Raw genomic sequence first — 25,212 nt, 5'->3', positions numbered from 1 at the left:
AAACAAAACAATGTATGTATGATTCCATTCCATGGTACCAAACGTATCTATTTCATAAATGGAACCAAACGTGTTGTTAATATATATATATATATATATATATTGATAAAAATAAAAGTGCATTGTATTTGGCGATACCTGTGTTATATCTTACTTCATGACAGGGAAATTGACCATAGGTGCGAAATTGTATAACTAGAGCATAAGTGTGTGTACAGTCTACCTACCCCATCATTATTTGAAAATTGGTCTCCATTTCCAATGCGAGCAAATTAAATGCACCTGTTTTTCTAGTTTTCATTTATGGCACAAAAGCCGCCATCGTTAATGATAAAATATTTACTTTAGTTAAGTAACATGATGAAATTGACAAGCTCTGTCAACGAACTGTTAGAAGCATTACCTTGCTGTATAGTGTCTTCAATTTCCTTCTTCATTTCCTTGACTCTTTCTCTCATCTCATTCCCTTCATTCTCCAAAATCAATCTTCTCACAGCTCTCTCAATTTCTCCTCTCTCTAACTCCTCCAATTCCAACCCAACTCTCCAAACATAACTCACATACCTAGCATTAACTCTTTGATCACCAAAACTTGGTTTACATAACATAGGAACTCCTTCACCTATACTTTCAAGTGTTGAGTTCCAACCACAATGGCTCCAGAACCCCCCAACAGCAGGATGAGCCAACACTTCCCTTTGGGATGCCCATCTCACAATGCATCCCTTATCTCCAACAGAATCTTGGAACCCTTTAGGCAACAGCTCAATCCAATCCGAGCCGCAAACTGAACCGGGCCGAACGACCCATAAGAAGGATTGGTTGCTGTTGGCTAGTCCCCAAGCGATTTCAGCTACTTCTTTCTCAGTCAAGGCTGCTATGCTGCCGGAGCTGCTCACATAAATGACTGACCTATGGGGTTGTTTGTCAAGCCAGGAAATGCAGGTTCTGTCCTCTGTAATTAGGCTACTTGAGATATTGAATGGTACTATCATATGTAGAGGACCTATTGGGAAGATTGGTACGTGAGATTGTTGTTGGATTTTCTCTAAAGTTAACTCTTCAAGGCATTTCGAAGTGTTCCAAATGATGGCGGAAGAACTCCTTTTGCCGTACACGGTACCCATTAGTTCTGCAAATTTACCAAAATCTTTACTCAGAGAAAATGGCAGATCTTTAAATCTCAGGGGATGGAGCTCTGGCACAAGATCATGAGAATCTGAACCTGAAGTCCACAACAAATTTAGAACATAAAATAAAATGATATTTACCTAAAATCTGTAAGGACATCTCCATGTTTACTTCATTTCAAATCTACTTTGACTTTATTTTTTCATATTTTTAGCTTCAAATTATTATTTCATCATCAATCACTACTTCAAATTTCACTTCAACTTTTACTTGAAAAAATATTGATTTTTTAATTCCTTTTAATCATCAATAAATAATTTAACTAATAATAATCTTATATATTAACATTAATATATAATTAAGTAATGATTTTATATCAATAAAAAAAAGATAAAAAATTATTAATGAACTTAACTTAAATTAATGTTATAAAATTAAACATTACATTTAATATAAATAAACGAAAAAATACAAATAATAATTATTCACTCATTTTTTAAATTAGTAAATTCCTTCCACAATGATCAATTAGTGCATTTCAAAGTACAATGTGAGCTTTTTTATCTTTGATTCGTTTGTATCAATTAAAAAATTCTTCCCATTCGTTGTTATTTTTTTCAATTATTGTTGATTTCATTTTGTGTTTAAAATTTATGTTTTTAATATTATTGTATTCCGGTATATAAATTAACTTTTGTGCTGTACAACTTTTATTTATTCTTATAATGTTGGTGTATATTTTAAAAATTAAAAACTAACAAAAATTAATAAAAGATTAATTAAATTAATATATTTAATAAATGATACATATGTAATTATTAATTAGACATGGGGATATATGAGTAATTTCACCCCTTGCATCAAATAAATAATGCAACATCAATATTCATGTTGCATAGTGGAATAACATCAAAATAAAGATAAAGTTAGTGCGAGGTTGGAGAAGGAAATTTGACATTTTTGAAGTTGAAGATGGTTTTGATGCATAGGTTGGAGATGACCTAATGTTTTATCGTCTAATCTTTACTAAATGATGAGACCTAATATAACGTCTCAAATTTACTAATAAAGCTTAGTGCCTTGATTAATGTGCCAAGAAGGATAATTAGATTTATATGCAAATTATGTGAACTTAATTGAATATATGTTTGTCTATGTGACATATATGAATTATATTGTGATATGAATATTTATGCATGTTTAGGTGTATTAAATATGCATGTGGGCATGTTTTCGTTAATAAGGGCATATTTGTAATTTTGACCAGATGAGGGTATAAATGTAATTATGTGTGTTATGTGATAGAGATCACATGAATATATTTGCGATATTCATCTCAAGGTAATCCTAGTGAGCGAGTTAACGGTAAAGTCACAACGAGGTCAAATACCCAACTCGGGGTGAGCCTAGGGGTATTTTGGTAATTTAGTACATTACCGGGGTTTAGCGGGTACTGGAAAATTATTTGGTGATTATTTGGGTATGTCGGGGTTAATTGGGAATTTATAGTGCTATTTGAGGATTAGCAGGAAATGTGGAAAATGACCATTTTGCCCTTGAGGGCATAAAAGGGAAAGCACGGGTTAGGGGCATTATGGTCCTTTCCTAGCCTTGGTTTGACTTGGTTAAGATTAGATACTAGTTGGATTCCTTCTTCTTGTCAGTGCCTCAAAGAAATTAGTAACATGAATTGTAGCACCAGTGTCTAACCACCAAGAATTTGAAGGCACATCAATCACATTTGATTCTAAAAAAACCATCACAACTTTGTTACCTTTCATCTCTAAGGCTCTCTTCAACTTAAAACAAGTGTCTTTCTTGTGCCCCAACTTTGGATGCATTAGAAGATCTAGTAGCCTTGGGGCACAAGAAAGACAATTGTTTTAAGTTGAAAAGAGCTTAGAGATGAAAGGTAACAAAGTTGTGATGATTTTTTTAGAATCAAATGTGATTGATGTGCCTTAAAATTCTTGGTGGTTAGATACTGGTGCTACAATTAAGTTACTAATTTCTTCGAGGCACTGACAAGAAGCAGGAATCCAACTAGTTTAGAGGAGCATGTGTGCATGAGAGATGGTACTAAAGTCAAAGTGGATTTTTTTGGAACGGCCAGACTTCAACTATCAACTGGACATTTTATTGGAGATAGACGATGTTGCTTACATACCCTTGATTAGGAGAAACTTGACTCATGTATCCACTTTGGATAGACTAGGTTATAGTCTTTCTTTTGGAACTGTAAAAGTTTGTTTGTACCATAACTCCCTTTTAATAGAAAATTGATGTTTATAAGGTAATTTATACAAGCTTGATTTGAATGATGTTTCGTCTCCTTCTTCCTCTTCTCTTGATGTTGTTGTAGGTTCGAAACTTGTGAAAAGAAATGAAATTTTTTCTATGTTATGGCATAGATCTTTAGGACACATTTCTAAGCAAGGAATAGAAAGATTGGTAAAGGATGGCGTTTTGCAAGAACTTGATTTCTCTAATTTTGATACTTGTGTTGATTGTATATAAGGAAAGACAACTGCTAAGGCTAGAAAGAGTAAATCAACAGATGTGTAGATTTACTTGAAATAATTCATTCAGATATTTGAGGTCCTTTTACTCCTCCTGCCATTGGTGGTTACAAGTATTTCATCTCTTTTATAGATGATTTTCCACGATATGGTCATGTTGAGTTGATTCGTGAAAAGTCTGATTCCTTAGAAGAGAATAGGGTGGAACAGCAAAAGGGTAAGAAGATCAAGTCAGTCCATTCTAATAGAGGTAGTGTGTATTATAGGAGATATGATGAGACTGGTGGAAACCCTGGGCTTTTTGATAAGTATTTGTAGGATTGTGGTATTGTTGCAACATACACAATGCTTGGGACCCCTGAGAAAAATTGTATTGATGAAAGAAGAAATCGCATGCTTCTTGACATGGTGCGATGTATGCTTATTTATTCTTCTTTGGCAGATTTTTTGTAGGGTGAGGCCTTAAGGACTACAACTTATATTTTGAACTAGGTACCAATCAAGTCAGTTCCAAAGACTTCGTATGATTTATGCTCTAATAAGAAACCCAGTTTCTACCATTTTCATGTGTGGGGGTGCAAGTCAGAGTAAGGCCTTATAATCCACACTCTAAGAAACTTTATATAAAAACCATTAGAGTGATTTTATTCTATTGTTGATTTTTGCCTTGATCATGAAGTTCTAGATTCTATTGTCTTACTCACACTACTAAAGTGATTGAATCAAATAGATCTTACTAGTTTGAAGATGTTATTGGTGAAAGTCAAAGGCCAAAAAAGATAGAGTTTAGGGAAGAGCGTGTCTTAATCCCTATTCTTATTCATGTTGCTTCTGTTGTGCCTAAAATTAACCAACCTCAAGTAAAAACTCATGATGAACCATATGGTGAGGATGTAGAAGATATTCCAGCTGATGATTCTGAAGAATTTGTTTTGAGAAGATCTCAGCAAACACGTAGGCCTGCAATACCAAATGATTATGTAGTTTATCTTCAGGAATGTGAATATGACATTGGAGATGTATTGGATCCTGTCACTTATTGAGAAGCGGTTACTGGTCCTCAGTATGATCTATGGATGGAGGCTATGAATGATGAAATGAATTTCATGTTCCGGATTGAAGTATGGCACTTACTGGAATTGCCTAAAAGATGTAAACCCAATGGTTTCAAATGGGTGCTTAAGACTAAGAGTGATTCAGATGATCAAGTGGAAAGGTATAAAGCTAGACTTGTGGCAAAATGTTACAACCAAAGAGAAAGCGTTGATTACAAAGAAAATTTTTCACATGTTTCGCCTAATGATTCATTTAGAATTATCACGACAATTGTGGCTCATTTTGATTTAGAACGTCATCAGATGGATGTGAAAACTGCTTTCTTGAATTGAGAATTGAATGAGAATGTGTATATGACTCAAACAGATGGTTTTAAAGTGTCTGGGAAAGAAAATATGGTGTGTAAGCTTCAAAGGTCCATTTATGGGTTGAAACAAGCTTCAAGATAGTGGTATTTGAAGTTCCACATAGTTGTCACCGCTAATGGTTTCAAGGAGAATGTTTTTTATCAATGCATATATATGAGGATGAGTAAGAACAGTTACATATTTCTAATATTATATGTTGATGACATTTTGCTCGCATCTAATGACACCAATCTTTTGTTTGAAACAAAGAATTTGTTATTTAACAATTTTGATATGAAGGATTTTGGAGAAGCCCGTATGTTTTAGGTATACAGATTCTTCGTGACAAGGTTAATGGTGTTCTTAGACTATCCCAGAGAACATATATTAATTGAGTACTGAAAATTTTCAAATTGCATTCATGTTCTCCTATGAAAGCTCATGTTGTAAAGGGTGATAAGTTTTCTAGAAATCAATGTCCTCAGAACAATGAAGGAAGAACTCATATGAATGTCATCACATATGTATCTGTTGTAGGCATCATGATGTATGCTAAATTTTGTACATGCCTTGATATAGCCTTTGTAGTTGGCGTGCTGGATAGATACTTGAGTGATCCTGGACTGAGTGGAAAGCGGGTAAGAAAGTCATGAGGTATCTTCAGGGTACCAAAGATCTTATGTTGACATATCGGTACTCTAACCTTCTTGATGTGGGTGGATTTTGTGATGTTGGTCATGTAGGCTATGTGGATGATACAAAGTCCAATTTTGGTTACATTTTCATGATGGCGGGAGGAGCTATTTCGTGGAAAGTGTCAAGTAGACACTTATAGCTACTTCGTCAATGCATACAGATGTCATGGCATGTTATTAGGGTACTTGTCATGCAGCGTGGCTGCGAAAATTCATTTCAGCTTTGGGAGTTGTAGACTCCATTTCTAGGCCGCTGAAGATGTATTGTGACAATGCTGCAGTTGTGTATTTTTCCATTAATACTGGGAGCACTACTCGCTCCAAGCATATGGATATCAAGTTTTATTTTGTTAAATAACAAGTTGCAGAATCCCTCATTACCATAGAACACATGCATTCATCCAACATGTTAGCGAATCCAGTAACTAAGGGTCTACCTATTTGTGTGTTTCAAGAGCACATATTTCATGTGGGATTGTTGAAATCTTAGTCCCTTTTGTGTTAGTGGGAGCTAATTTTATATTTTATTATTCTGTGATAAACATGTTGATGTTTTTGTAAGGATTTCTTGTAATTTACTTAATACATTACATGCACAATATATGTATTTTTGTCACTATATTTACCATAATGTCTTGGTTGTATTTTTCTTGGTTAAGTGACAAATCAATGAGATATCTTGTTTTTCTATCTCTATTGTTATTGAATTTATTATTTTGTTATGGTTATTTTTTTTGAGAATCTTATAAGCCTTGACCGTTAAAATATTTACATCCTGTCGATATGATATTTTACGTTATTGTTTCAGTTTTGTGTTGACTGATAGAGATTCATTATACAATGTGTAAATCCTATAATTGGCATTTTTATAGAAATATCTTTTTTATAAAAAGAGAGAAAATGGTTGATTGAATTGTTTCCTTTTATTATAATTTTCGGAAATATTTGTTTTCCTTTTATTATAATTTTCGGAAATATTTTGTTTTTCCTTTCTTATATTTTTCGGATTTAATTGGAAAATATTTGGTTTCCTTTATTTTAATTTTCGGAATCTCTCTTTCCTTTTGTGTAATGTTTGGTCAATAATATGCTTCCTTATTTAGCATATATTGTCTCTTTTTGGTTATAAAGGAAACAAAGGTTATTGCAAATATTCTGTACTTACCCAAAGTTATTATTGGATTATTTGCTGATGTATTTTCTTGCAGCTCAAGGATTACAATCAGGAAACTGGTTTTTAATATCATTAATTATTGTTTCCTTTTTGAGCTTGTTTTGATCCGACTCAGGTCTGAGCTGTCCCCTCCGATATCGCATCTGTCAGATCAGAATCTTCTAAATAAGGCAACTCTTTGACAATCAAGAATATCTTCTGCAATTCTTGCCTTTATTAGAAGAATTCTTTTTCTGCCATTATGAGCACGAAAAAGACTCTATAAATAGGGCTCTAAAGGCAGTGAGAAAGATGAACTCTTTGGTGCATCATTCGTGAGCTTTATTGTAATATTTGAGAGTTCTTATTTATATTCAAGATCATAAGTTTTCAAGTGATCTTGTTGAATTATGTGTGTTTAGTTATAAGTGGTGAGCTTATACCATGTTCATGAGTGAATACACATTGTAATTTGAGCACAGCGTTTGTAGTCTTCGGGAGAAGATCTTTTACAAGCCTTGCGTCGGGAGGATGCAAGCACTCGCTGACCATTGAAGGGAGTTCAAGTGGTTGAGCGTTTCAATCAAAATCAGATTAGTGAAGAGAAGTACAACAAGTTGCGGCAAATCTCAAGAGGGAGTCTTGTTTTGTTTAAGTCAATGTTTTTGTACTTGTGATTCTTTATTAATTGGTTTTATTCTCTGGGCGTGGCCCCAAGGATTAGGTTATCTGAAAGGATTTCTGAACCTTGTAAAAATTCGCGCTGTGTTCTTTATTGTTTTGCACTGTCTTTTTATTGTGTTCAGTTTCTGTCGTGACAAGTTTGGTTTCTGTCCCGACAGAACTGTAATCTGTGTAAACAGTTAATTACCATTCCGCACTTTAATTAATTTACTTGGTTTAATTAATTTGGTAATTACTAAAAACGGAATTTCAATTGGTATCAGAGCGGGTCACTCATTTCTGAGTGTGATCTTGGTTTATTCCATTTGTTGTTCTTGTTCTTGCAATGTCTTTTTTCACAGAAGGAGGTTCCATAACTCGCCCCCCTTTACTCAACGATTCAAACTATCCATATTGGAAAGTTCGAATGAGAGCTTTTATTAAATCTCAAGATGAAAAGGCTTGGAGAGCTGTTTTAAGTGGATGGACTCCTCCAGCAGAAAGCGATGATATAACTAAGGTAAAATCTGAACTTGAATGGACTGATGCTGAAGATAAACTGTCCAGTTACAACAATAAAGCATTACATGCCATTTTTAATGGTGTTGGTGAAGGTTACATTAAATTGATTTCTTCATGTGTTTCGGCCAAAGATGCTTGGCAAATTCTTCAAACTCAATTTGAAGGAACTGCTGATGTCAAGCGTTCTAGGCTTGTAATGCTCACAACAAAATTTGAAAATTTGAAAATGAATGAAAATGAAACCCTCACTGAATTTTATGAGAAATTGTCAGATATTGCTAACGAATTTTTTGCTCTTGGTGAAAAACTTGAAGAAAATGTTTTGGTTCGAAAAATTGTTAGAGTTCTCCCTGACAGGTTTCAGACAAAGCTAACTGCAATTGAAGAAGCAAAAGATCTGGACAAAATGAAAGTAGAGGAACTGATGGGTTCACTTCGAACTTTTGAGCTAAACCAAAAAATTAGACAAAAAGGTAAGACAGAGGAAATCAAGGAAAAATCTATTGCCTTGAAATCCTCTAAAGAAAAGAAGGAAAGTTCGGATGATGAGGATGATGAGATGGCTCTGTTGACAAAATATTTCCAAAAATACATAAAGAAATTGGGAAAGAAAAAGGCCATATCCAAAAACCCAAAAGGTAATTTTTCTAAACCCTTTGAGACTAATAAAAAGGGTATTCAGTGCAGGGAATGTGAAGGATTTGGACATATTCAATCTGAGTGTGCAAATACCTTAAAGAAAAAGAAAGTCATGACAGCCACATGGAGTGATCAAGACTCTGAACAGAGTGATGAGGAGGAAAATAGTGTTGCCTTAACCTCTGTTCACAAAGGTATTGTTTTCAATTACAAGGATGCATTATGCCTTAATAATTCTGTTCAGAACAATGAGAATTCAGATAGTGATTCTAATGATTCTGATTTAGATGAGGAGTCATTTCAAGAGTCTTATAAAATAATGTATGATCAATGGCTGAAAGTTTGTTCTGAGAATCGTCTAATGGCTGGCAATAATAAAAATTTTGTTAAAAACCTTGAAAATCTTGAGATGATTATTGCCTCCAAAAATGATGAAATTGTTTCTTTGAATAAAGAAATTGAGTTTTTGCAAAAAGATGTCAAAATGCTTAATCCTAGATCTGGAATTTTGGATGATATTCTTTCTGTAGGAAAAAAGGTTGGTGACTACAGTGGATTAGGATCTAATGGATCTGAGTCCTCAAGAAAAACGGTTTTTGTAAAATCTATGAATTATCCGTCTGTTGGGTCAACTAACCGTGTTGCAGGATCAAGTCACGATGCTGAAAGGACAGAGTTGTCATCTGTTGCAACAGATCTTCAACTGAAGAAAATTTCTCCAAAAAGAAACATTGAACATTTTGTTCCAGTTTGTCATTTTTGTGGGATGAAAGGTCACATAAGACCTAAGTGTTTTTCTCTGTTAAACTTGTTCAAAAAGAATTTTGAAAAACACTTTGGTGGTATGAATCAATTCTTGACCAAAAGAAATTCAAAATCAAAAACAGTATGGGTCAAGAAAGTTAACTCTGTTTGCTTGGCTACTTTTACCTGTCACAAAATGCATGCATCTAGTTCATGGTACTTTGATAGCGGTTGTTCGAGACATATGACAGGTAATGCCAACATACTTACCAACTTCAAATCCTTGAAGTGTGGAGTAGTAACTTTTGGGGATGGAATGACAGGAAATATTTTGGGTAAAGGTACTCTAAACATTGAAGGGTTACCGAAACTGAAAAATGTGCTTCTTGTTGATGGGCTGAAAGCCAACTTAATTAGCATAAGTCAAATTTGTGACCAAGGTTTTTGTGTTAATTTTTCATGATGAGTGTAATGTTTTAAATCAAAATGGTGATATTATTCTCAAAGGCTCTCGTTCTTTGGATAATTGCTACACTCTCACACAAAAATTCACATGTCATGCATCTTCATCAAACGTTAATACTACTGACTTGTGGCATGAAAAACTTGGTCATATAAATTTCAAAAACCTAAAAAAGATTGCTAATGCAGGTCTCATCCGTGGTATACCCAAGTTGGGTAAAGAATCACTTGGTAAGTGTGAATCATGCCAATTGGGAAAACAGTTAAAAATTTCCCATAAAGCATTGTCTGATGTTAATACTTCAAATGTGTTAGAATTATTGCATATGGATCTCATGGGTCCTATTCAAGTTGAAAGTATTAATGGCAAGAGATACATTTTTGTTTGTGTGGATGATTTTTCTAGATTTACTTGGGTAGATTTTTTAAGAGAGAAATCAGATACTTTTGAAGCCTTTCAAACTCTATGTACAAGATTGAGAGTTGAAAAAAATTGTAACATTGGAAAAATTGTTCGAATAAGGAGTGATAATGGTAAGGAGTTCGAAAATTCTGTTTATGATGATTATTGTAAAACATTTGGAATTTTGCATGAATTTTCTGCTCCCAAAACCCCTGAACAAAATGGGGTAGTGGAACGGAAAAATCGTACCTTGCAGGAAATGGGCAGAATTATGCTTAACAGCAAAAAACTCACAAAGAAATTGTGGGCAGAAGCTATTAATACAGCTTGTTACACAATTAATCGTGTTTTTCTGCGCCCAGGTACAAACAAAAGTCCTTATGAAATCTGGAAAGGTAGAAAACCCATTGTTAACTACTTTCATGTTTTTGGGTGTCTATGCTATATTCTTAGAGATCGTGAGAATCTAGGCAAATTTGATGCTAAGAGTGATATGGGAGTTTTTCTTGGTTATTCCACTAATAGTAGGGCGTATCGTGTCTATAATATGAGAACCCAAACTATTATGGAATCAGCTAATGTGGTTGTAGATGATTTTAAAGATTTTTCTGAGTACTCCCATGAGGAGGAAATTGACAGGCTCATAAGTGTGGCGGATCCGACAGCACAGCTTTCGGAGGGGACAACTGCCACTGCTGACGTATCAAATGACAAGTCTGTCGAAACAACAACTGGGCAAACAGAGAAGGAAAATCCAGTTACTTCCTCTGACTCCGTTCAAAAAGAACCATCAACCAGAGTAAAAAAGAATCACCCTTCTGACCTTATTCTGGGAAATCTTGAGGAGAGTATGGTCACTCGAAAGAGGTATGTAAATTTGGTTCAATTTGTTTGTTTTACCTCCACTTTGGAACCTAAAAATGTGAAGGAGGCCTTAAATGATGAATCATGGATCAATGCTATGCAAGAAGAGTTAGATCAATTCACAAGGAATGAGGTATGGATTCTTGTCCCTAGACCGAGTCATACCAATGTTATAGGTACAAAGTGGATATTTAAAAACAAAACTGATGAATTTGGGACCATAATAAGAAATAAAGCTAGATTAGTTGCACAGGGGTACACTCAAGTTGAAGGAATTGATTTTGATGAGACATTTGCCCCTGTTGCAAGACTTGAATCCATAAGATTATTACTAGCTATTTCTTGTGTTCTTGGTTTTAAATTGTTCCAAATGGATGTAAAATCCGCATTTCTAAATGGTTTTTTGAATGAGGAAGCTTATGTGGAACAGCCCAAAGGATTTGAGGATCCTTACAATCCTAATCATGTTTTTAAATTGCAAAAAGCTTTGTATGGGCTGAAACAAGCTCCACGGGCTTGGTATGAGAGACTAACTCAGTTTTTGGTCTCAAAGGGATACAAGAGAGGGGGAGTAGACAAAACACTGTTTATCAAAAATGTTGATGAAAATATTATGATAGCTCAAATCTATGTTGATGATATAGTGTTCGGTTCTACTAATGATTCTCTAGTGCAGGAATTTGTGAAACAAATGCAGGAAGAGTTCGAGATGAGCATGGTAGGAGAACTCAATTTCTTCCTAGGACTTCAAGTGAAGCAGTCTGATGAAGGAATTTTCATTTCACAAAGCAAGTATGCAAGAAGTCTTGTGAAAAGATTTGGACTCGATGCATCTAAACCTGCTAAAACTCCCATGGGTACCACGGTCAAATTGTCTAAAGATGAAAATGGGAAGAAAGTTGATCCAACTCTTTACAGGAGTATGATTGGGAGTCTCCTTTACTTAACTGCAAGTCGCCCTGACATAAGTTACAGTGTTGGAGTGTGTGCTCGTTTCCAAGGGAACCCCATGGAGTCTCATGTGACTGCTGTAAAAAGAATTATTCGTTACATCAATAATACTCTTGATTTAGGCATTTGGTACTCCAAAGAAATAAATTCTAACCTTGTGTGTTATAGTGATGCAGATTGGGCAGGAAACACTGATGATCGAAAAAGCACAAGTGGTGGTTGTTTTTACTTAGGAAACAATTTGGTCTCCTGGCATAGTAAAAAACAAAACTCCATCTCCTTGTCAACAGCCGAAGCTGAGTACATTGCTGCTGGAAGCTGTTGTACTCAACTTTTGTGGATGAAACAAATGTTGGCAGACTATGGGTTTGATGTTAAAACGTTAACCATTTTTTGTGATAATACAAGTGCTATTAATATCTCCAAAAATCCTATTCAACACTCTCGCACCAAACATATTGACATTCGTCATCATTTTATTAGGGAACTTGTTGAAAACAAAACATTGATTTTAGAATATGTTGAGACTAACAAACAAATTGCAGATATCTTTACTAAAGCCTTAGACACGGTCAGATTTGATTCCCTCAGGAAGTCCTTGGGGGTTTGTTTTATTTGAAATTGCCAATAAATTGATTATCTTGCCTTGCATATGTGTTTTTGTAAATCTCTTGTCCTGATTGGAAGAAATTTGATGAGCATATTTTTTATTTTAGAGAATGATCGTTATAAGTCCTATACTTTGTTGGAATACAAAACCATATTTGAAAAATTATAGATCATCCAATTTATATTTGATCGAATCATTATCTTTGTATGAGCATTCCTAATCCAGTTTCTTTTCAGGCTCCATTTTGGAAAAGAGCTACCTATACTGATGTGTGAAAGCCGACACTGAGTAAGTTGGTACCAGGTAATTAGCAATTATATTGGAGGATACTCTACCAGCGTAAAGGGTTACCATCAGTATAAGAGTTATAGCCTCCATTATGGTTACAATTGGAAAAAGGCTAAAAATCGCCAAATATGGGCAATGACCCTAGCTTTAAAAGGCCAAAAAGAAACGCCAAATTGCTTACACTTGCACACACATATGCCTGTTCTAGACTTTGTAAGATGGCTGTAAGACTCATACATATAATGAATTGACTCAAATATGTTTTGTGTATGGTATGTTTTTCGAATTATGGTCTCTTAGTATTTGAAGTATAACTCATTTCTCTAATTTGTGAAAAATATGGTTATCTTGTTTCTTCTGAACAGGACTTGGGATTTACATGGACACATATGGTAAGGCATTTTACACTTTATTTTCGGCAATTTTGTAATAAAAAAAATAATAAAAGTTTGAAAAAGAAAAATCTGTTATCTACCGTGTATTTTAAAAAAAAAAAAGGCTTGGAAAAATTAATTTATGCAATTTAATTGGTTTATCTCAATATATTCTAAAAATATTCAAAAGTTTCCATTTTGAGGTGTGACAGAATTTGTTTTAAAAAAAAGGGGAGATATTTTTTGGCATTTATCACTAAAAATCCGGTTACCCATTTTTGGTTACCCAATCTTGAACTTGCCTCATTTGTGTTTCGAATACTTTATATATTCGGAGTCCCTTGGTTGTTTTTTGATCAGTGTTTTCTTGTTAAATCTCTCTCTTATAACCGAAGTGTTTAGGGTTTCTTTCTGTGTGTGTTTCACTTGTTTTTCTCTTAGCAGTCATGAAGACTCGAGGCCGTGGTTCATCTTCCAAGTCCGTGAAGTCTCAGCAGGAGACACTTCCTGAATCTGTTCCCACTGCCACTCCTTCGGTCCCAGCATCAATTCCTGCTGTCTCTCCTACTCCAGGCTGTCGTTCTAAAACCACAGCAAGAAAGAAGGTTCTTGCTCTTTCGAGTCCTATCATTTCATCTGTTCTTGGTGCTTCTAGCAAGGGAGTTACGTTCCCAAATTTGGATGCTGAGCAAATTCCTGCCTCGGCGGTTTCACTCGCCTCTCCCGAAGATCAATTAAAAGTCAAACCGGCCTTAGCAACTAGTCAGTCCAAATCAATTTCTACTGAAGATGTGTCTGCTCCATCTGATCATGACTCTGAATCCTCACTATCTCCTGATGTGTTGACACCCAAGGCAAAGGGCAAACGTAAGTCCAAAGGTGTTGGGTCGAAGAAAGGGAAAAAGGCCAAAGTGACTAAATCTAAAGGTACCAGCTCTATCTCTGATTCATCTCCTTTATCTCGTTTTAAATTAAAGGCCAAAATCAATCCTCCCCCATGCACCTCATCGGAGGATGTCTCTCCCGAGACGGAAGACTCTCAGCCTGAGTTGGACCCTTCCTTGACCGAGCCCAATCCTGAAGTTCCTCTTGATAATTTGGCTGAGGAGACTGACTCTGAAGAAGACCCATCTGAAGCCTCTCCTGTTGCATCGGACCCAAAAGGCACAACTCCATTGGCATTTCCTGAATTGTCGTCCAAACTTGCTAAGCAAAAAGGTACTCCTGCCCGTACCTCAGGTTCTTTCAAAGCCCACTCTATTACATTCTGTTTTAATGATAATGAGAAGAACATGCAATTCTATGATCATCGCCATTTTATTAGTGAGCGAAATTTTCTTTTTGCTCCTCATCGTGTTTTTGGGGTATTGCTTACTTTAGAAGAAAGAGGTTGGTTGCGATCCTTGTCTGGGTTTGATGGGTTTGTGCCTCCGGTTGTTAAAGAATTTTATGCAAACTTGAATGATGAACTATTAGACCAATCTTCTTTCATGTTCCATAAAGTTTATGTTAGGGGTCATTGGTATAATTTTAGCCCGTCCGAAATTGCTAAGGCTCTCAATCTCGTCCCTGTGGAGATTGATGATTCTCTTGAGTTTGCAAAGGATCAAGTTTTGTCTGAACTGGTTGGTCAGGCTATGGTGTGGGAACCAAGCACCTCTCTTCGTGTCACCGATCTCACTCATTTCTATGGTGCTCTTTTCAAGTTTGCTATGTTTAATTGGATGCCTACCACACATTCCTCCACCATCACTCAAGATATGGCCTTCCTGTTGTTCAAAATTGGTACTGGAGTCGCCATAGATCTTGGAGCTGTTATTTTTTACCAAATCATGTCTCTAAGTGGTGCCAAACGTAAGGGGCAACACTTGATGTTTCCACAGGTCATTTACAAATTTTTGGACTCTCAACGTCCTTTGAAGAAGTCACATGAGACCTTGACTTCTCCTTTGGTTGGTCCCACCTATACTGTCAAAGATGATCATGCTCCGTCCACAGCTCGCAAAGTCAAAGGAATTAATCTGGCCAGTCCTGCTTCTGGAAATGTTGTGACTGACACTTCTGCTGTCCCGACTGATCTTGGTGCTGTCCAGACAGGAATTACCAGTCTTTCTGTCCGGTTTTCTCTCATGGAGGAGACTCAGCGCCAAATTCTTGCTTCATTGGCCTCTCTCAATGCATCCATCTCTCCTGCCCCATGATGATCTCAGTACCTTTGATCTATTTTCCTATTGTTAGTTGTAAAAGAACACTTTCTGTGTCTTTCTTTTGGTTTCATTTCCTTTTCGTTTCTATGTTTCTTTGGCATTTTTTTCAGACAATGAGGGGGAGAGAGTGACTCTATTTTTGGTATTTTGTTCACCTGCTGGTTATTATTGGTTTCTTTCGTTAACTGTGCTTTGGTTATCTTACGCAGGGGGAGTCATTTTTGTTTATTTTGTGACTCTTATGGTTTTAAGCACTTACTTGTGTTTTGCAGGGATCTTTTAAAAAAATAGATATTCCTTGTCTATAAAATTGCCAAAGGGGGAGATTGTAAATCCTATAATTGGCATTTTTATAGAAATATCTTTTTTATAAAAAGAGAGAAAATGGTTGATTGAATTGTTTCCTTTTATTATAATTTTCGGAAATATTTGTTTTCCTTTTATTATAATTTTCGGAAATATTTTGTTTTTCCTTTCTTATATTTTTCGGATTTAATTGGAAAATATTTGGTTTCCTTTATTTTAATTTTCGGAATCTCTCTTTCCTTTTGTGTAATGTTTGGTCAATAATATGCTTCCTTATTTAGCATATATTGTCTCTTTTTGGTTATAAAGGATACAAAGGTTATTGCAAATATTCTGTACTTACCCAAAGTTATTATTGGATTATTTGCTGATGTATTTTCTTGCAGCTCAAGGATTACAATCAGGAAACTGGTTTTTAATATCATTAATTATTGTTTCCTTTTTGAGCTTGTTTTGATCCGACTCAGGTCTGAGCTGTCCCCTCCGATATCGCATCTGTCAGATCAGAATCTTCTAAATAAGGCAACTCTTTGACAATCAAGAATATCTTCTGCGATTCTTGCCTTTATTAGAAGAATTCTTTTTCTGCCTTTATGAGCACGAAAAAGACTTATAAATAGGGCTCTAAAGGCAGTGAGAAAGATGAACTCTTTGGTGCATCATTCGTGAGCTTTATTGTAATATTTGAGAGTTCTTATTTATATTCAAGATCATAAGTTTTCAAGTGATCTTGTTGAATTATGTGTGTTTAGTTATAAGTGGTGAGCTTATACCATGTTCATGAGTGAATACACATTGTAATTTGAGCACAGCATTTGTAGTCTTCGGGAGAAGATCTTTTACAAGCCTTGCGTCGGGAGGATGCAAGCACTCGCTGACCATTGAAGGGAGTTCAAGTGGTTGAGCGTTTCAATCAAAATCATATTAGTGAAGAGAAGTACAACAAGTTGCGGCAAATCTCAAGAGGGAGTCTTGTTTTGTTTAAGTCAATGTTTTTGTACTTGTGATTCTTTATTAATTGGTTTTATTCTCTGGGCGTGGCCCCAAGGATTAGGTTATCCGAAAGGATTTCTGAACCTTGTAAAAATTCGCTGTGTTCTTTATTGTTTTGTACTGTCTTTTTATTGTGTTCAGTTTCTGTCGTGACAAGTTTGGTTTCTGTCCCGACAGAACTGTAATCTGTGTAAACAGTTAATTACCATTCCGCACTTTAATTAATTTACTTGGTTTAATTAATTTGGTAATTACTAAAAACGAAATTTCACAATGATATATCTGTTTGGTTTTATTTATATTGTCCAAGTAGGAGAATTGTTGGAAATAAATATGTGGACTAGTATAAACACATATAACATTGTTGTACAACCATTTTTCATTAATGGTATTTGTGGAGGCTATAATGACATGGTGTTATTTTTCTAAGTAAATAGATGGTCTTCTTTGACACACTCTATTAAATTATGTGACCAGCCCATTAGGCCACATATACTTTTTTTGATCCATTTTCAAGACCCAATAACTCTAATTGTATATTAGAAAATTATTTAATATTCATTTTCTAATTTTATATCTGACAGATAAGGGTCGTATCAATATATTGTAAAAAGATGGTTTTTGTTAGTCTCCGACATAGAGGAGTGCTCTAAAAGAGACTCATTCTATTATCATTTTCTAACTATAGTTGAAAATTTTAGGTTATACAAGATGAATTTAATGCAGGAAGAAAGTAGCAATGATGGAGGTTAATTGTTTCTAACTCTTTCCTTTGTATGTGGTATGCTTTAAAATTAAATGATAACTCTACAAAATAGAGTTATTTTACCACTTTTTATGTACTAATTATTGCTTAATTCTTGAGTTTTTAATTGATTTATTAAGTTTTTAAGTAATTTTGAATTTATTAGGCTTATTTTAATTTTATAGATTTTTGTGTGTTTTTATAGTTATTTTGTTGTAAAATGTTGTAGTTAATTATTTGAATTATTATTGTTAAGTTAGTGGTAGAAAATGTTGTATTATTGAACTCAAATATAAAATATAAATTAAGTTATAATTAATATTTTCAAAGAATTAAATTGATTTATTTTATAGTTGAAAATATTGTATTATGATTTATTTTATATTTATTTTGTAGGGAATTTATGCTCTTGAAAAGCAAGGAAAATGATGAAAAGAAAGTGGCATTTTTGTGTAAAATAGTAAAGAAATTTTGGCATTTGAGCAAGGGCCCAAGCATCTCCTTCAAGCCCAGCTGCCTTGCCTCCTTTGGCCCAGTCCAGCAGGCCCAACACCAAGGCCCGGTTGCCTCCCAACTCCACCAGCACCCATCCATTTCAGCTTGGTTTCTCCAACTTCCCAGCACATAACACCTCAGCAACAACATCATCTCCACGCATGCCAACCCTCATCAACAAAGCAGCCCAAATTTCTCAAGGCCCAATCTCACCCCAAGCCCACGGTTCCTTCCCAGCACCAACCGAAATCACACCAAATCAACCCAGCTGTTCCACTCCTTTGGCCCAAGTCAACTCCACAAGCCCAAACCGCCCCAAGACAGCCTAGACCAAGCAGCCAATAGCCACCAAAAGGCCAAAAACCACATTTTTATTCCCAATATTTTTCACTCAAATATCAATTCACTTTTCCCTATTTTTCTTACCTAAATAAACATTCCTAGTTCATTTTTTTACCCTAGCTTTTCACTAACCTTTTAACCAATCAAACATTTCATCTTTCCAATACTCTTACACTTACTCTATTTATCCTACCACTTCCCAACACAATTAAATTAATCAATTTATTTATTTTAATTTGATTAATTTAATCTCCATATTTTTCCTATAAATAGAGTCTTGTAAGACCATTTGGGGAGCTCTTCTTCTTCATCTTTTCAACATCTTCTACACATATTTTGCTCTCTTTTCTCTACCATTTTCATCTTTTGAAGAGCATGTCAAGTATGTTATTTTGTAATTTTTATTTCAATCTAGTTATGAGCTTCTAATCTTTTTCAAAGGTTATTAAGATGATGATGAAGCAAAATGTAACTAGATAGTATTTTTTTTATTGTATGTTGATTTCCCATTTGTGTAACATTGTTTATGGATTTTTCTATCAAAGATATGCATTTTTCATCTATTATTGAGTGTTAAAGCATATTACACTTAGTTCTTCATTATGCAAAAATATGATATTATTTGATTAAATGTTTTCATTAAATTGTTCACATCTAATTCTTAGAGCATAAGTATCATATTTTGCCTAAACATAATCTCTTTGATTTTTTGTAGTTTCATTAGATTGTAACACAACTAATGCTTAGAAATTATATCTTATATAAGTGAAGAAAAATCCTACATTTTTGAAAGAGTAACTTGTGCTTGAATAGAAAATATACTTTGAAAAAAATATATAGTGTGATTTATTTCAACTATATCAAAACTTGGGAATCAATATACTTATAAATACTATTGAACTTGCATTTTGTGGATTCTAATATCTTAATAATCTTATTTTACATATCTCATTTGAAAATCATTTTTCTATTTAATCTTAAATCTTTTTATTACTTGTCTTTTATTTTTCTAAAACAAAATCTCATCAAATATTTGGAACTAGGTTAGAATATTATTGCTTTGTTTGAAATAGTTTCTTTTGATGTTAGTCAACTCCCATGGGTTCGACCTTGTACTTACATGAACATTATATTTCGAAACGATTCGTGCACTTGCGATTTTAATTATTAAAACACCCTCTTTTGGGATCAACATTAAATGCATATTGTTTTTTATGAGCTGAATATGTAAATCTATGGTGGAGATTTTTGTTGCTCACTTGCATTCTTCAACAATCGCAAGCATTTCTTTGTTCGTAGAAGAATCTCATTTACTATTTTAATAGTGCACGCGCGCACACACACATATATATACTAGATACAAGTAACGTGCAATGCACGTTTGTGAAGTTTTATTTATAGAATTTATTAATTATTTTTATTAAATTTATATTAATGTCATATAAATTTCAAATAAATATCATGTTTGTTACACCTAAAATTCGAGAATAGAAATTTTGGTCTCGAAAGTCAGGCTCGTAAAATGTAAGCTCGAAATAAGCAAGTGTGCCACATCATCCGCATTGGGTTTGACAGTCTCGTTCGGTATTAAGACGACGACGATGGAATTGGTAAGCTCGAAACTACGCATGGTCTCGAAGATGTTTCGAGGTTACAAATTAAGCTCGAAGCTACAACTACAAGGGTTCAACACTTGTATAAATTCCTGATTTGTTTGCATTGGTGAGTGAGTATCAGTCAAGAAGGTTCGAGCATGGGCATTGCGAGCTCAAAGATGATGATCTCGATAAAGTTACTCACTAAGGATGAGATTAATCAAAATGACGAGCTCGTGATGTTGGTCGACTTCGAAATTGTTATACCCAGATTTCGAGCCATGTTAAATGTGACCTCGAAAGATGGATTCGCAATGAATGAGCCCGTAAAGTTCGAAGTATGCTCCAGGATTAAATATCGAGCTTGCAAGACTCGAGACGACCTCGAAGGAGGTGGCCTCGAAACGTTCACGATCTCAAAAGGTAGCTCCCGAGACGCATCTATCCTCAGGAATGACCTCGGATCAGGGGGTCCGAGCCTGACGTACGTACGATCTCGAAGCCATGTGACCTCGGGAGATGTCATTAGCTTGAAAGCTGATGAGAAACCTGGGAGATTAAGGCCTTGGAGATATGTGATAATGACTTTAAATATCTATAAATGTTGTTTATAAGGGGCGTGTTCTGCATTTATTATTGTAAATCCCATAAAATCATGGGATATTATTCGATTAGTTATACGCCCCCTGGTCTTCAGGGGACGTTTCCTTTTATATCGGGTTGTAGGCATTTAAAGCCATTTATTTTATTTACACAAAAAGAGTAACTACCCAAAATATGTGGGATAATATTCTGCATCCTTCTCTATAAATAGAGAGGTCATGCACCATTATAAATGACCGCAATTCTGAACCTTGAGAGAAAACTCTGAGGAATTCATGTTTAAGAATTTTCAGAGATAATCTTGAGTTTAATAACAGGGACTCGTGGACTAGGCAGATTTAACTGCTGAACCATGTAAAAATCGTGTTTTGTGTTGTTATATTTTAATTGGTCATTATTGTTTGTTGTTTACGTGCTCTTCTTTCACTGTTGACGAAAAACGGCGTCAACAGAAAGTATGTAAGTTAAATGTTCGAGATCGGTAATCGCGAGGTCGATAATCTAGTCTAAATACGGTTCCTGTTTGAAAATCTCTATTTCTTGGGGATTTGTTGTAATCTGATAATGAATCTCGATTATCATGAGATATTATGTAATTAATGCATTTATTTGTATTTATTTGAAATTTAAATTATAACTTCCCGAAATAAGGGGAAGATATTTTGTAAACCAACCTATAAATAGACTGGAGAAATTTATTTGGAGATACGCTGAATTTGGACTGAGAATACTCGGCGAAAATTACTTTCTAAAAGCTTTGAGAGAATTTCATCATTCAATAATATTGATTCGTGGACAAGGCAGATTTTAACTACTCAACCACGTAAAATATCGTGTGTTTTTTAATGATTTTTCTAATTCTGTGTTTAGTGCTCTTCTATTCTAAGTTGACGAAAAACGACGTCAACAATGTTTTAATTAATTTTTTTTTAAAGTTTATGTTTGTTCTAGTTTTTGAATTTGGGAGTGACAACAAGAGATTATATATTATATGTTTAATGTAATATTAAATATTATACGTCAATTTTAAATTTAAGTTTCTTGCTAGTTTAAAAAAAATCAATTTGTTCCTAATTGACAACAGATTATAATATATGTTTAATATGATATTATTCTAATAAGTGAGTTTAAGTTTAATTAAATTTTATTTAAGTTATAAAACGTATGATTTTATTATTTTAAATAATTATCATTGTAAAATATCTCAAAATATTATATTTTAATTTGTTTGATTATTTATTATTTTTAAATAATTATCATTGTAAAATATCTAAAAAATATTCTATTTTAATTTTTATAATTATTTATTTTATTTTATTTAAGTTTAAGTCAACTTAACATTAAAAACATAAAAAAACTGTTAAAATAAAAAATTTGAATTATTTACATACTTATTATATAGAAGATATATATATATAGATATATATACTAGATATAAACAATGTGCATTATGCACTTTTGGTTAGTTTTATTTATAAAATTTATTAATTATTTTTATTAAATTTATATTAATGTCATATAAATTTTGAATAAATATCCTATTTTAATTAAATAATTTATTTATTTATTTTTGTTTAAGTATATATTTGTTTTAGGTTTTGAATTTGGGAGTGACAACAAGAGAATATATATTATATGTTTAATGTAATATTAAATATTATACGTGGATTTTAAATTTAAGTTTTTTTGCTAGTTTTAAAAAAAAAAATTTGTTTATAATTCATAGTAGATTATATTATATGTTTAATATGATATTATTCTAATAAGTGACTTTAAGTTTAATTAAATTTTATTTAAGCTATAAAACGTATGATTTTATTATTTTTAAATAATTATAATTGTAAAATATCTTTAAAATATCTTATTTTAATTTGTTTAATTATTTATTATTTTTAAATAATTATCATGGTAAAAAATCTAAAAAATATTATATTTGAATTTTCTTAATTATTTATTATTTTTAAATAATTATTATTGTAAAATATCTTAAAAATATAATATTTTAATTTTTTTAATTATTTATTTTATTAAATATTTACAAACTACCATCAAATATAAGAATATTATGTTAAATATAAAAAAATTAACATTAAAAAAATAAAATAAAAAATTCTATTACCTACACATTTATTATATAGAATAGATATAAATAAAATACCTTCGAAAAGAACACTGCTTTGTGTAATGAATCTCACAAGGGCGCACCGAGCATAAGAAGTGGCAGCGCTTGTGGTTCGCAGGATAATGCTTGGCAGGTTCAGATCGACGGCCACAGCTTCAGCATAGAACATGAGTTCATCTGATATTATGCACCTGATTTTCTCACCGTGCGCTTCATTCATAACAAGTTTTTCCAAGAAGTGTCTGAAATTCTCCTTGCAATTATAATTCATTTCTACTATGTTATCCACTATTTGCCCATAAGCAATATCTTGATCCGATAAGCCATGAGAGATTGGGACAAAGATAAAATGAGGGTGGTTTTTAGGGTCAGGAGAGTTGAAAATGGTGTGAACGACAGTTATTGAGAAGCCAAAGGAATGAAGAACTGTGCCCAGCTGAAGCATTGGATTAATATGACCCTGATATGGACAGGGGACAAGTACCACCAAACCAAAACATTTCTCTGTTTGTTTTCCCATTTCTCAGTCTTAGAAAATAGTAATAGTTCGTTTTTGAGATTTGGGTACTAATGTTGGATCAGAAAGAGATCGAAGTTCGAAATTGGAGTTGGATTGAAGACATGAGTCTATCAGAAAGAGATGATAAAAAGCAGAGAAAGATGGGCCAAGTCCATACGGGTGGCACACAAATCAGGGTGGAGAGTTTACGGTTTATCACTTGAATTTGGTCGAGTGAAAATGACTTTATTTATTTATTTATTTATTTTAGAAGAGGGGGCTTAATAAAAGACAAATGGAAAAAGTATAGAAAATATAGAAAGCAAGGGAAAATAAATTGTAATACCAACTCTGGATGGAAACATGAGGATGCAGACAATTAATTCGAATTATATAGAACACTGTTTATCACGCACAACCAAAGCTAAAAAAAAAAAATTAAAATATAGAAGACTTAAATTTATTTTCTTATTCCTCTAAAAAAAATCTTGAAAAAGTAGACGGAAATCTTCAAGATTCTAATATGATCCGAGTACTTACATTTAAGTGGATAATTTATTGTGGGGTTGTTGTTTTGTAAAACTTAGAATAAATTATGACACTCACGCCAAAACTTAAAACCCCACAAGTCACGTTGCACCAGATAGACAAATAAACAAATAAAAAATCAATGAAAGATGAGCCGTAAATTATTCAATAAAATATTTATTATTGGGGTGTTTTTTCGTTGCACCCATTTCAGATTTTGGTACTTGGATAATTTTTTGTATAATTTTTTAACGACGGTCTACAATGTAAATATTTAGAGCATTCTACAAATTTTTAGAAAATTTTGAATAATTTATCTTGTTGAAAACAAAGTTTAAATAAACTATATTCTACGCGCATAAAAAAAAGTCATATGTTCAACAAACTATTTGAATCTTATTTTCAGCACAATAAATTATTTAGAATTTCTTAAAAATTTGCAAGATAGTCTAAATAACTACAATGTATATAATAATAAAAAAAATTCATGAAAAATTATTTAGGTACTGAAAACAAAAACAGGTGAAGGTGTGCCAATCCACCCAAAAGTAAAGTGTACATTGTAAAAATTCTCTTTATTATTGTTTTTAAAAAAAAGTATTTTTGTATTTTAGAAGAAATAAATGATAGAGGTGTGCCAATACACCCAACAGCAAAGTGTACATTGTAAAAATTCCCTTTATTATTGTTTTAAAAAAATAATTTTGTATTTTAGAAGAAATAAATGATAGAGTACTATTCAAGAATTTCAAATCAATGTGCAATTGTTCTTCATTCTTTGTGATTGTTAAAAAGTTGGCCTCACTATTTTTTTGGGTTTATGCAATTTTCAGTTTCTCTGTTTTTTAAATATTAGTTTGGACTTTTGGTTTTAAAAAATTACAAATAAAATTTTCTATTTTGTAAATTAGAAAGAAAAAAAAATGGTACCCTTAGTTCCACAATTTGAACTCTTTCTTCTTACTTTTTTCTTTCTTCTCTCATGAATCTAATGTTGGGTTTTATGCCCTTATAAAACCATGCCAGACATCTAACGCGATTTTATATTGTCAATAATAAAAGTAGATCATTTAGTTTGACAATTATGTTGCTTGCTTGTTTTATTACATGATCATTAGAATAATACAAAAATTTATAAAATCTCAAAATTATAAATAATTACAATTATAGTGACTAGGTCGCAGTGGATTATAATTGTAATTATATGCTCAAAAGAACGAGTCCTGAGATTAAGTCAGTGCATTTAATTTTCACTGATCTGGTAATCTACGATAGGATCTCCTTATGCATTCGGGGTGTAATGTCTTATCCAAGACATTGACCAAGTAGATAAGATCAGATGTATTTTGTTACAAT

At 33.2% G+C, this 25,212-nt stretch overlaps 1 protein-coding gene across 4 annotated transcripts; it reads right to left on the bottom strand.

The window, feature by feature from the left end:
* Positions 1-23,739, bottom strand: LOC133791167 (UDP-glucose iridoid glucosyltransferase-like). 4 transcript variants are annotated; one of them, XM_062229086.1, is made up of 3 exons: positions 22,866-23,739; positions 404-1,225; positions 1-282 (listed from the first exon to the last, which is right to left on the bottom strand). In XM_062229086.1, the coding sequence occupies exons 1-3, from the start codon at positions 23,347-23,349 to the stop codon at positions 224-226; spliced, it is 1,365 nt and encodes a 454-aa protein (XP_062085070.1). In that variant the 5' UTR covers positions 23,350-23,739; the 3' UTR covers positions 1-223. The 4 variants fall into 4 exon arrangements, with proteins under 4 accessions (XP_062085070.1, XP_062085071.1, XP_062085072.1 ...); XM_062229087.1 differs by having other exon boundaries at positions 1-290; positions 22,866-23,737; XM_062229088.1 differs by having other exon boundaries at positions 1-1,132; positions 22,866-23,736.
* Between the last annotated feature and the right edge of the window lie 1,473 nt (positions 23,740-25,212).

The sequence above is a fragment of the Humulus lupulus genome, chromosome 7, assembly GCF_963169125.1.
Source record: "Humulus lupulus chromosome 7, drHumLupu1.1, whole genome shotgun sequence".
Taxonomy (NCBI): Eukaryota; Viridiplantae; Streptophyta; class Magnoliopsida; order Rosales; family Cannabaceae; genus Humulus; species Humulus lupulus.
The sequence above is the reverse complement of the archived record's forward strand: the minus strand, read 5'-3'. Positions and strand labels throughout refer to the sequence as shown.

Bases quoted from the DNA above. Each gene is read 5' to 3' on its own strand.
- LOC133791167 (XM_062229086.1), bottom strand. From the start codon at position 23,349: ATGGGAAAACAAACAGAGAAATGTTTTGGTTTGGTGGTACTTGTCCCC. The intron at 1,226-22,865 runs GTATTTTATTTA...TGTGGACTTCAG, and splicing joins AAGCAGTGTTCTTTTCGAAG to GTTCAGATTCTCATGATCTT. The intron at 283-403 runs GTAATGCTTCTA...CTAGAAAAACAG, and splicing joins TGAAGACACTATACAGCAAG to GTGCATTTAATTTGCTCGCA.